The sequence below is a fragment of the Tachypleus tridentatus genome, chromosome 7 (assembly GCF_004210375.1).
Source record: "Tachypleus tridentatus isolate NWPU-2018 chromosome 7, ASM421037v1, whole genome shotgun sequence".
In the NCBI taxonomy this organism is placed as follows: Eukaryota; Metazoa; Arthropoda; class Merostomata; order Xiphosura; family Limulidae; genus Tachypleus; species Tachypleus tridentatus.
Window position 1 is genome coordinate 176,700,853 of NC_134831.1, and position 14,310 is coordinate 176,715,162.

Sequence of the window (14,310 nt, forward strand, 5' to 3'; positions counted from 1 at the left end):
ACACACACACCCCCAACACATAAAGTGATAGCCAAATTACTTACACACTATAGAATATCTGTTGTTGCAACATTTTTTTTAAAGATCTTGTGATCTTCTAGATCAGGACTCAACTGAATTTGTGAATCTATGCTAGAAATTATATATGTCTTCTCCGACTTCAACTGTGTCTACACTAGTGATGATGCTTCTACTCATCTTCATCAGATCTGAGGTCACTGTGAGAGATTTTTGGCTTGGCTGGTGGGCATAATCTTGTGATAAAATGAAGAGAAGAACCAGAATATTAGAGGAAGAAACTAAGTTTGACTTAATAGAACTAAAAAGGGTTACCATCCTACAGGGAGTTACCAACATGTTGAGAAGATGTAACAAATCTCTCCAACATTTATCTTTTTTGTTTGTTTGTTTGTTTGTTTGTTTGATGTAAATACTAATTCAAAGAGAGTTGTTCCATCTTCTCAACATCTTTGCTGCCTGAATAAACTACAGGAGAAGCTTTAAGTTTTCTTTTTCAGTTGGTCTCAGATTTTCATATAAATCTACATAAGGGCTGTCTGCACATAATATCCATAATTTTACACTGATAAGACTAAAGGGATGACAACTTGTCAACAGCACCTACAGTCAACTGGGATATTTCAATTTGGTTGAATAGTGGAGCTTCACCCATCACTATCATCCACAGGCCTGCAAGTTCAGAGTGCATTTCTTTTGGCAAAGAGGCACAAACCTCACAGTCAATGTAATTCAACCACTAGATGAAGCCCAGCTCTTCTTTTCAATATTTTAAATGTTTGAATTTTTACTTTATGAAATAATTCCTGGTTTGAAATATTATGAGAACATCTCACTGGGACTTTCCTTTTCCAAGTACCAGAACAAAAGTTCACTAGATTCAAAGTCATTGGAATAACAAGTCTAATGAAGACAAGAACAAGCCAGTCAAACAGCAATTACAGCCTTCTACACAGTGAAGTCCGAGAACTATGGCTTGTATTTAAACACCATCACCAATCATTAGTCCTTCATTACCTAAATCAACTGCATACCTTAAAGTCAAGAAATACATTTTCATAGAGCAAACTGAAGACAAATAACTACTGAGAAAAATATAACAAAATAGTAAAACACGTAAATTCTAGGTGTCTACTCATTCCAGGTAGTTTGATTTATTATATTACCAGATTCCAGTTTTGTATCATAGAAAAACAAGTTGTTTAATGACTTACTAGTTCATCCAAAACATCCCGAACTTTCCTTACAGTCCAGTTTAAATCAGCGAAGATTAAACCCAAGCACTCACCACCCGATATCATCACTCCAACAGGAAGTCGATCTGTTAAAGTTAAGCATGAAATAAGTTAGGACGTTAAGCACTAATAAAATGACAGACAGAGACAATCGCTCCAAGACTATTAATAAATCCTAAAAGTAACAACAAAAGTTTGGTTAATCAAATATTATTTTACTTCTCTTTCAACAACTGTTTAGATTAACAGTTTGTATTTTGATCTGTTCACAAGATGATTGTTGGAAAATTAGATCCAACATTGCTAAAACATGGGATTCTCACCTCCTAAAGTTCTGTAACTTGGTCTTTATCTCACTAGTTCTTTCACAACTGTAATTCTTTAAAACATGAAACAATGCAAGCTAAAGTTGTAACAACAGTAATAATATTAATAATGTGTCATTCTTGGACAAAACACTTTTCAAAACAATGTCACTTTTAAAATGAACATTTATATGGTTTAAAAGCATTAATTAACACTTTTGTTATGTCGTGCCATAAGGAATGAATAGAGCATGAAATCTGTCTGTGTACTTATATTACACCACAGAACCTACAACACGTACACCTCTTACTACACAGAAACAAGGTTGTTTGGATTAAACTTTAATTCATCACTTCTTGAACTTTCATGGAAGTTTTAGGTACATGTTGTGACATTTCCCACATCCACAGCTCCATACTGACAATTTATATTAAATTAAAAAACAAACAGGATCATATATGTTTCAACTTGTTTGATCGTGTGCTTCGTGTACATATAATCAAATCAAGATTAATAAATTACGTAACAGTGAAAAGTGGATGTAATGTCGCTCAAAGTACTGTTGGAGTGAATTCTACAAAAAAATGAACGAGTGTGACTGTCTTAAACATTCTGCTCTAGTAACCAAGAAGCTGAAAACTGTAACATTCTACCACATCACAAAAAAATAAGCACCACAGCTCCAGAGAAAAGGTTAACTGCTTTATACATACAGACATATAAACAATGAATTTTTTTCCTAATACATCAACCAATGACAGGATTAAGAGTTTATCTCAGACTGTTTCAACATGCTCGTGTGAGGTTTGATAAACAGAGAAAGAAACAGGTTGAATAGAAAGATAAGGATGTGTTTGTAATTAGTTCCTCTGTATTAACCAATACACCAGGAGTATAAAAAAAAACAGTACATATAAAATGGGTCACCTGATATGTGGGAAAAGGATGACTGGTAATAGACGTTAAGAGACAAGAAAATAAGTAACACATAATCAGTGTATACAAACATCTAAGTATATTGTCTCCATGCATTACACACACTAGAATGCAAGTTTCCTTGAGAAAATAATTCAGCGTGTACATTCATGGTGTTGATAGCCAGATGTACAAGTTATCTAAATAGTGAAGTTAATCAAGTACAGAAAGACATTAAGTGTAGAGTTGACACAGCTATACCACAACTACAGTCTATAAGAATCAATTAAACATGTCTCATATAATAGCTGTTCAGTCATTATTTTTATTTTTTTAAGTTTACATGCTGCTAGGATGTGTTGGTTTTAAATAATGGAACAGCCAAGTTTACATGCTACTAGCTCATATTTATTGGTTGAGAAATCTCACTTCCACTTTCAAAAATAATATGAAAATCATTCCTGTAATGTGAAAAGATTGTGTAGATGGTCCAAGCTTTATTATCCAGCTACTTTGTGACACCTGTGCTCCAGATTTTATTATCCAGCTAGCTCTTGGTCCCTGTGCTCCAGATTTTATTATCCAGCTAGCTTGAGGTCCCTGTGCTCCAGATTTTATTAACCAGCTAGCTCGTGGTCCCTGTGCTCCAGATTTTATTAACCAGCTAGCTCGTGGTCCCTGTGCTCCAGATTTTATTAACCAGCTAGCTCGTGGTCCCTGTACTCCAAATTTTATTAACCAGCTAGCTCATGGTCCCTGTGCTCCAGATTTTATTAACCAGCTTGCTCATGGTCCCTGTGCTCCAGATTTTATTATCCAGCTAGCTCTTGGTCCCTGTGCTCCAGATTTTATTATCCAGCTAGCTTGAGGTCCCTGTGCTCCAGATTTTATTAACCAGCTAGCTCGTGGTCCCTGTGCTCCAGATTTTATTAACCAGCTAGCTCGTGGTCCCTGTGCTCCAGATTTTATTAACCAGCTAGCTCGTGGTCCCTGTACTCCAAATTTTATTAACCAGCTAGCTCATGGTCCCTGTGCTCCAGATTTTATTAACCAGCTTGCTCATGGTCCCTGTGCTCCAGATTTTATTATCCAGCTAGCTCACGGTCCCTGTGCTCCAGATTTTATTAACCAGCTAGCTCGTGGTCCCTGTGCTCCAGATTTTATTAACCAGCTAGCTCGTGGTCCCTGTGCTCCAGATTTTATTAACCAGCTAGCTCGTGGTCCCTGTACTCCAAATTTTATTAACCAGCTAGCTCATGGTCCCTGTGCTCCAGATTTTATTAACCAGCTTGCTCATGGTCCCTGTGCTCCAGATTTTATTATCCAGCTAGCTCATGGTCCCTGTGCTCCAGATTTTATTAACCAGCTAGCTTGTGGTCCCTGTGCTCCAGATTTTATTGTACAGTTAGCTCATGGCTCCTGAATTATGAAATACACTGTTAGGCACTAACAGTACATGATCAAACAGTGTGTGTGGAATTTGCTATCTTTGATCTTAACCCTACACAGTCACGAACTATATGTTGATCAACTTTCATTTTGGCAGAAGCAGTCCTAATCACAACCTTTAGTTATATTTAGTTCCTGACACATTAGTTGGCATGAAACTCTTGTGAGTACAGAACAGGTACATCAGTTTACTTCTTTAATACATTCCATCACTAATACTCTGTCTAACAACTTTTATTTTTTACAGTGTAACTTGAGAAAGACACATTTTTTGTTTTGTGTTTTACTTCACATCATACAGTGTAGCATCTTGCTTAGCAGACTGACAAAAATATATGCATATGTTACAGTCCTACTTTTATAATTTCTTCATCATAGTATCATGTCTACTAAAACTTGTCACTTTTAGGAATTGTTGATACCGTTTACACTAAAGTGTAGTGCTTTAATGTTATCAAATTACTAAACCAAACCAAACTGCATTTTCTACAAATTATTTAAAGCAATACCACAACTAACACTGTTATTATTGCAAACTGAAACAATCAACAAATATTTGACTAAAAATTAATTACACTTACCAAAATGTCTGTAGATTAATATCAAAGATCTTTCATTAATAAGATGGCTGACTCTTACAACTCTTTCTTGATCCCTTCTCAGTGGCCACCTGCACAAAACAAAGTGAAATAAATTTAAATTTTACATTTATGTAATAGAAAAATAAATAAATAAGCAAGAAAAAGAACAGGTAACAACTTTCTACATGAACAACAAATGTCAGAATCACCATGAACAAAGAATATCTGGAATAGTTTGAAATTGTTCACGTTCTCAAAAAATCTTTTCTTTTTATTTTAATACTAAACCTATGCCATTCCTTTGCTAGCCACATAGAGCCAATATTATTTTTTTTAATTTTGGCTTCAAGTAAAAAAAGCAGATGAGAAAAGTGACCTCCATTGCCTCTGAACAGGATGCCATTCTATTCCATCATAAGTTAACCCCCAGCTATTTGCTGGTACCCATCATATGGCCATTTATAGTACAAACAAGTGGTTTCTTGTTCAAGAACACAAAAGAATAATTCAAGCCAACTTACAATTCTCCATCTACAAGCCCGAAGTACAAAGCCACTGAGTCATTCGTCCTTTAAATCATTGACAATAAACCATTGCTGGTTACAGAAAGTTGTATTTAAAACCAGAAATGAATGTCTGTTTCTACAATATATAGTTTTTTATATACCATTACTTATTACTTCCACACAAAATCAGAAGTTATCAAACAGTTTAAAGTTAATAATAACCATTTACATGCATGGCTTAGTGGTTTAATATTACCCCACATTACTAAAAAACTTTACAATTGTTGCTCTTCCACTCTACAGCTGTGTGAACCTACAGCTTTTTTCCTGTGCTCCTCTGCCCTGCAGCTGTGCAAATCTACAGCTTTTTTCCCGTGCTCCTCTGCCCTACAGCTGTGCAAATCTACAGCTTTTTCCTGTGCTCCTCTGCCCTGCAGCTGTGCAAATCTACAGCTTTTTTCCTGTGATCCTCTGCTCTGCAGCTGTGCAAATCTACAGCTTTTTTTCTATGCTCCTCTGCTCTGCAAATACACATCTTTTTTCCTGTGCTCCCCTGCTCTGTAGGTGTGTGAATCTACAGCTTTTTTCCTGTGCTCCTCCCTTCTGGAGCTGTGCAAATCTGTCTTTTTTCCTGTGCTCCTCTGCTCTACAGCTGTGTGTCTTTTTTCTGTGCTCCTCCCAAAGCTTATAATAAAACAGATTTTTTACATATAGATATTAGATTGACAGTGTGTATAAAAATATAAAAACTGTTCAAAACAAACACATGTTTAGTTACTGCAAGGGGGTGATCAAAGGGGGATTTGAGGGTCTTCAGTTCTCACTGAATGTATTTACTCGAAAATAATCATCAGAATATAAGAAATTATTCAAAACAGGACTATAGATTTTGGAAATTTTTAAACTAGAGCTACGGGGTTAAACATTTTGGAGACTCAATGGACTGGATCAAGGAATTTACATAAAAACTAGCAAGACTGGGTATAGGATTGCTCACAATTTTCATATTAGGGCCTAACAATAAAAGATCAGAATTGAGGACCAGCAATATGTTGTGTTCTTTTTTGTTTCTCATACTTTCATGAGTAATTTACTTGTACCACACGTAGTACCTTCGTCTCTGTTAAAGAATTCAGACAATTTCAACACATCAACCATGAAGAAAAATAAACAATTACACATCACAACTTGTTATACCTACACACAGGATGGATGTACATCTAAGATATTCTTGAAAAAAGTAGTTTTATACATCATATCAGTGTTGTTTAACAGTCTCCAACTGTTACTCAAGAAGTTTTGTTCCTTGAAAACAACAAATGTTATGTATGTAGTTATAAAAACAATGCCAAGTGCCAGCACATTTGTTGTTATGTACAGCAGAGTAGTGTAATTGTAACAATTGCATATTCAAAATCCAACGTTCATTTTTGTGACTCTATTATAAATAAAGAAAATTAATGTAGCACTAATTATCTCAGACTTTGTATATAATACTAAATTAAATATGTATATATATTACCAAGAAAACAACCAACTTCTTTTAAGTTGAGCAACAAGGGAAAAAAATACAAAAACCAGCTACCATATAAAAATCACCAACAGTGAAACAAGTTTTGAAAATATACATCTTATTAATTTACTACATTTCTAACTTTACTACTAACAACTTTTAATTTTATAGTTTTGCAGATATTCTGTTCTGCTGACACAACTAAAAAAGTTTTGATTTTGTAATTATATATATAATAAGCTCTTGCAGAGGTACGTACGTAATACTGTATAATTGCAAGTGCATTCTATTCAGTGTCTTCATACCACATTCAAATGGCTCAATAACCACATTTGCATGTGCCAAAAATAATTTCACTACCTAGACATAGTGATAGTTACTCTGGAATCCAAGTAATCACTTGGTGCCTGACCCTAACTCCTGAGGGAGAGTGAAAATGTTTGTGTTCTGGTTAATGTGAAAATCTACCAGTGAACACAAGAAAGCACAAATTCAATTTTCTCTGACACTCTTCAAATATGAAAGACTCAAATATAGAGTGAATAAATTATTTATATATATATAATTTTAGTTTCTGAGGTATTGGGACTCAGCTCCAATTTCAGGTTCTCTGGAATGACTCCAGCAGCACCACTACATTCATGGTTACATAGGCCTCTTGCATTGTACATTAAAAACAGGTTATTAGCAGTAGGTTCCTTAGAGTATTTTCTTGTATCTCAAATCACTTTTATTAGACTTGTTTTTTAAATTTCGAAAAAAACTACTTGAGGGCCATCTGAATTAAATGTCCTTAATTTCTAATAATATATTAGATAAAAGGTAAACAGTCAATACATACACCGCCATCTCTTGGGCTACACTTATCAGATGATATAATGGGATTTTGTGATTACTCGTATAATACATAAACACACACACAACCCCAAAATGTTTTGGTCCAAATCCTGGTCTTTACTGCTGAGAAAGATACACAAATCTTACTTTTCATAATATCCATATAATGTAAACCATAACTAAGCCTGTTTATGAACGATTCTAATAAATTAATGCACCAAACGCACCGAAAAGGTAAGTAATTGCGGAAACGCGCATGAATTTCCTTCCCTCATAGCAGGAAGAGCACGTTCACTGCACACGTGTCGTTGTTATACTACGAAACGTTATTTTTATTTGGGCTACCACTGAATATTTATTTTTATAAACGTATTCACTACAAACGGAAACCAAGCACAATATGAATAGGTGACTGTAAACAAGAGATGAGTTTAAACATCGGGTATTTCCAATGTTATTACAAAGTGGCCACCAGGAAATATTTATTTTTAAAAATTGAAACAACAGAAAATAATGAAACCAATTATTACTTTTACAGGTGAATGAAACTAATAAAATCAACAGTGGAAAGACCCATCGAGTAGCACGAGTGAGGGACGAGCTATCAATGAAACCTTTCACACGTGTCGAGAGGTTGAAGGTTCAAAGAAATGCCGAGTCTGAAATCCAATGGAGATACACATCAAGTACTTGGAACCTGGAGAGTCGTGCTTCATAGTAAACACACACATAAAAATACAACAACAAATATACAGTTCCGGTGTAGCCCAATTTGAAACGGTTTGGTATGAAATGTTTGAATAATCACAATATGAGTAATCCTGACACGGGAGAATTTTAGGTGTTTCAACATTGATGGGATTTTACTTGTTTACCCATTTCTAAACTGTTTTAAATGTTTTGAAATAGGAATGTGTTCATGAAAAAGAAGAAAACCGAGTTATTTCCATTATATACAAAGAACTAGAAATTTATTTTCTGCATTTATATTATCGATTCCATAAAAATGTGCTTCCAAACCTTTTCTGGTGACTAAATTGTGTTTTAACATATTCATCAGAAGTATTTATAAGTTCACACTTAATTTTTGTAGCAAATAAATTTTATCTATACGGATATATAAAGTTGGTTGAAGAATACATAAGCTTATGACAAGTGTTTGTTTGGACTAAAACTGCTTTCACTCCCTGCTGACTTTTTTCCAGCATAAAACTTTATTCTATATTCAAGACAAGTTTCGCCGGAATATACTGCATTTACAAAATAGAAACTAGTTCAGAGAAACTAATTTGCGAGATCGTGAAGTTTGATGATGTACACTTTCAACTTACAAAAATGCTTAACCCTAAACCTACATTATAGAGATCAGCTACAGTAATTTATATTATTTCCCGTTACAACATTGCGTAAAGAACAATCTTAAATTTCAGCGAATCCCACATTTTTTCTGTAAGCAAAACAGGGGACCACTATATTAATTAGTAAACTGTAATACAATATTTATAGGTCTTTTTTGGATTATTTTTTTTACTAGTCGTTTGGTACTAAAGATCCTGTAACAAACAATCAACAATTAAAATACGTTATATAAAGTTATTTCACTTAACAGGTAAGCCTATAATTCTAGGCTTAGGTGGAAATATTTTTAAACCTTTTCAATACCCTAAGCATAAAAACTGTAGAGATAAGATGACAACTGAATATTCCTAAATGAGAAGTAATTCGAAAGGTCCAGTAATGTTGAAAAAGTTTAAAACACTGCAATTAATTTAAATATAAATAAGATGCGATTCTGATCAAGAAGTTAACAGACAGGATCACATACAAGTTATAATGGATTTCAAACGAAACCCAAGACTCGAGCGCTTTCAAATAGTTTAATGTTATTCTTCAGAAAATAATAAAGTTCAGATATTAGAACTGAGAAACAGAAAGTTTTGTACTTATTTAGAAACATTACCGTTAATTTGTTACTTCAGGCATTTTTACAACACCCGATTAACAGAGTAATTAAAAATCAAAACGTTACATGGTTTTAAAAAAATGTGGGAAAATGGGTATACTTATCTTTCTAACGACAAACTTTAAATAATTCTCATATTATAAATATAAAATATTTATGAACTCTCAAGTCTTCCAATAATATGTGGATGAGGAAATTACAAAATGCAAAATAGAAAATACAGTAATGATGAAATATTCGTCCGATTAATTCTATTGGTAAACATGAAGGCAATGTTTTGGACAACAGCCCTTCGTCGAGTTTTTCACTGATTACCCAATGATGTACCATTATCAAAAATGTTATATTTTTTGTGTTTATCAATAAAAGTGTTTTAATTTAGCGAGTTTCTCATCATTACTATACAGGGTGGCCCGTAAGTCCCTACCCATCCATATATTATTATTTTATATTCAATTACGCATGTATTATAAATTTGTTTCTTTTTTTCAGAGAAATATGGCCGATGTAAGCCCATTTACACTTGAAGAGCGTATTGTGACAAGTATGTGGGTACATGAGCGCAAGAATACTGGTGACACCACACAGGTACACTGGATACATAAGATATATGGATGGGTAGGGACTTACGGGCCACCCTGTATATCCCAAGCCTTCTGATAGGACAACGTTTATAATGCAAATTATTCCTTCTTACTCGCATGACGTAGACCTGATCTACTCTTCGATTCACTACTACTTCTGGTGAGAAAAGGGCTTTAAATTGAAAAAGATATCTGAGGCTAAATCATTAAGTAAATAACTAATATCATATCGCCCAATTTTCTCCTGCAATGTGTTAGAAAACACTGCTATCTTCAGAGCTCTGAGTAAGCACTTTAATGAGTTATGTATCGTATATTTATCTGATTATATAACAGGATAAGCATATTATTAGCACACAACGTGTGTGTGTGTGAGCGCGCGTTACAAAATTATAATTTTTTGTTTGTTCGTTGAATTTCTTGCAGAGCTAGACACAATAATTATCTGCGTTAGCAGTTCCTGATATTAAACTTAGACTAAAGGGAAGGCAGATAACAGAAAACATTCACCAACTACTCCTGGCTGATAGAACAGTGGGATTTGACGCTCACTCTTATAACGTACCCGTGACTCCAGATAGTAGATCGTAATTTTGTAGCAAAAAAGAGGCGAAAACCATGAAACTTCAGATTTAAAGTCCAGCAAGCTAATCACTAGGCCACGCTCAACCTACAAGAACGCAACCCAGAAGAAAGATTCCGATTCAGGACTTCAGCCACAATTAGTATGTGGCGTGGCCAGAAGAATGGCCAGTACAAAATAAAGGTTGAAAAACCGTACTAAAGGTGTGAAAGAAGTAACATGTCAACTACTTACTCCCAGAAGAATACTTACAATCAAAGTAAACTGGTCAGCCTGTGATTAAACCTAACAGACTTCTGAATAAAATATGTCTTATATTTCTGGTTACCAAGTATATTGTTCCTAACCCTACACTGTGTCCCAGAAGTCGGTTCCCAGTATAATATTGAAAAAAATCATCATTAAATTTATTGTTTGTTTTTTTTTAAAGATAACGACACTGAGCGTACAGAGGATATATGGATTGAACGTCATAGTTACCGTGTCACTTTTAGAGGAGACATTTTTTGCATACTATACGAACGTGTATAGACCTTATAAGGGACTGTAGGGCACCCTTTAAACTATAGATGAGGGTCCTTAATGATATATTGAAATATATTTTACTAAACTTTATTGCTTATATGTCCACCACTTTGCTAGTTTCAGGGATAATTACATCAAAAGCGGGATTACAAAGGGGGAGCACTTGTCCCCCACTTTCATTCGTGTGGAATCTGGTATATACACACGACAATGTACACAAAAATATTGCCCATACAATCACACAGCGCAAAAATGATTTATCTAACCCACGTTGTTAATCCAGTTCTTTACATCAAGTGTCGTAACTAACGAAACAATTACTGAAAATCATGCAATAAAAGGTCTCAATCTGATACGTAAGGCATCCATATATAAAACTGTCAGTAATTTTAAGGCTAAAGCACGAGCTGTCGTAAAAAGGGCAGTAGCGTGTGACCTACTACGATCAAATAAACCAGTTCTACCAGACGATATTTCATAGTCCCTAACCAAGCGTAATGTTTTTATCCACCAAGTTTAACGACCTACGTATACAGCTACTTGTGTAACCATGGTTAAGAGGAAACTAATTGCTTTAGGCCAGGTAACAGTTGGCAAATTTCATCGTTTTCAGCTTAAAAAAATATCACGCTCCATTAGGAACTTGGATTCACAAAAGAGGTTGTCAGAGGTCCTGAAGTTTTAAAACAATATTATGCGAATGCGTTTACTATTTTCGAATGTTAAAGATTTCCATGGTGTAACATTTCATGTCTAAACCTCAGACTGCAGATTTCTTTATATATATATAACGTTCACTGTGGTTGATGTTCAAATGTTTGTTTGTTGTTGTTTTAAATTACAAAATTCAGTGTACAGTCAAAATTCGGTAAAACCACTAACTTCCTATGGAAGATTCCCAGGAAACAAACGTGAGTTAATATTTAAAAAGTACACACAGACTATACTTTACACTGTTATATGAAGTAGGCCTAAAACTAGCAGTCAAAAAGGGTGTAATATGGAGAATAGTCGATGTATATATTTTTACAAACTCAAATACCAGTTCAAATTCTATCTCGATTTAAATGTATACAGCGTTAGAAATACTTGTGAAGACGAGCATAATGTAGCCACAAATTATCATTATTACAATTCATTATTAATAAACAAGAAAGTGGGGTATACAGTGCACTGGTAATTAGTATTGATTTACACAAAACAATTTTACACCTCGATTTTATAAACCACAATTTATCAATGTATCCTTAAGAAATTTTCTTTCACGTGTCCTGTGTCACTACACACAATATTATGGTTGTTATTTGACCTATGTAGCCCTAATAACATTCACATCTGAAACATTTGCTGACTAAGATGTGGTTGTAAGTGTTTGATTGGCCTCCTTTTTCTCACGGGTTTTATTTCATCACATTTTCTGTATGCTATAGATCTTTTACATACTGATAGGTGACAAATTGTCCAACAGCTCTCGTTTCTGGGGATAAAATATGATAATCTAATTTTTACCAATCAACAGTCAGGTTGCCATCATTTAGTGCACGTATTGAACACCGTAACTAAGAAGCAGCTTGCACTTGTTTTGAAACCTATAGACGTTGTACATTAACCATGATACAATCAAACTTTTACTGACTGATATCACTTCTGAAGAGTTTGGGTTCTCCACCTCTATCAATTGTTATTAGCAGCCAAAACTTTAATCACGTGGTATTTCTGACTGGAAAGTGAAAACCGCAATAATCACACTATTGCTGGGAATAGTATAACTGTCTCTGTACCTTTACAGCACTATTTGGAATAGTTGGATGGCAGCCACTGATGACGTAAAGTACCGAATGTGATTATTTTATTTCCGCATTTTATACCTATGCTATAAACTGTTTCTATAATTATATTTCCAATACTTTATAACATTTGTTAGGTGATGTTACCGAAACACGGACAAATTAGCAGCCGACTAGCGCCAAGTAACAAAATCATTTTTTTCTTGTTCACTTCCCGAAAGCTGTTTATGTTCGTCTATTTTTATCTTTTTCATGTCTGTTAAATCTCACTTGTTCCACACAATGTTAGGTTTAAATTGTAATTGTTGATTAATAATATTTCGATATTCGAAGTACAAATAGATCACGCGTTATTAATCTGTGGGTTAAGACCCCATAAGAGGATCACGGACAAGTTTCAAGGGGATTACCAACAGTAAACCGTATTATAGTTTTTATTTTAGCTTGAAAAAAAATGCATGTATAAAACTGTATTATGCTTGTCAGGATGTACGCTATTTCTTTATGCAAGAATACTGGGAGAGTCACTCCAACAGGGAGATCCCAATTTTTAAAATAATAAATTTTGTTGGGGGAGCGTGATATGTACGAGCTACTTCTAGACTTCCTCTAGTCTCTTTGAAAGTAATAATAAATATAATAAAACTGTTTTAACTATCTCGCTACTCTTGCGGGTGTGTAAACTGTTCCTAAGACAACTTCACAGAAATAACTATTTGGTGTGTTTGTTTGTTCTAGCAGAAGCTCAAGAACAGATGTGGAAGATTCGCTCCTGAATCAATGGCTCTTTGTACCTCCCGCTCTTTTCCCATGCGAATATTTATTAAATACTTCATCCTAACGCTCTTGTTTATTATAAAAATATCACAAAAGTTTTTATTGTTCTCTGCATCATGACGTAAAACTAGAACCGTGTGTGTTTCTTAACTTTCTTCACAAATTAGTCATTTCAACATCTACTTTTTCGTGTAAAATGCAGGAATTTCGTGGAAAGCGACTTGGAAAATTCACCATCAAGTATACATCTCCCCATTAGGTGTGTCCCACCCAATCTTGACACGAGCAAGAGCGCGTGCAACCTTCAAATGGGTGCATATTCTTGAGAAATTTGTATACTTCCATGAAAACTGTTGGAATGTTGAAATCGGTTTCTTTCTATTCTCTCAGTAGTCCCTTACGTCTTATTACGTAACTTCTAAAACATGTCTTTGCGTGTGTGTTAAAGAAAGTGCGACTTTATATTTTTACGAGCCTTAAAAGCTGTAAGCCGCGTTTTTATGGCAAATGTACACAAGATTTTCTCAGGTTTAGTTTTGCAACTAAAATAATTTTTCTGAATGTATTTAAAGGAATATCCAGTCACCAGAGGTCATCTGACTAAACGATGCTATTTTAATTTTTTTGTTTTACACGTGACGTCATGCATTTTTGCTAACACCATGCAATCATCTGAACAAAATTGACTGCGAAAGTAATGAATAAAAAAATAACTCGCAGAATTCACGAAC

At 34.4% G+C, this 14,310-nt stretch overlaps 1 protein-coding gene across 7 annotated transcripts in view; it reads right to left on the minus strand.

The window, feature by feature from the left end:
* The window catches only part of LOC143257345 (uncharacterized), a 50,292-nt gene that overhangs the window by 16,147 nt on the left and 19,835 nt on the right, over nt 1-14,310 (minus strand). For 5 of the 7 annotated variants that reach the window (XM_076515868.1, XM_076515867.1, XM_076515872.1 and 2 more), the window contains 2 exons: nt 4,505-4,593; nt 1,233-1,339 (listed from right to left, as the gene is read on the minus strand). In XM_076515868.1, the coding sequence (XP_076371983.1) occupies nt 1,233-1,339; nt 4,505-4,593 (196 nt within the window). Of the gene's footprint in view, nt 1-1,232; nt 1,340-4,504; nt 4,594-5,327; nt 5,695-7,364; nt 7,774-14,310 lie in introns of those variants that run through there. The other 2 variants (XM_076515873.1, XM_076515870.1) reach the window with 2 other exon arrangements.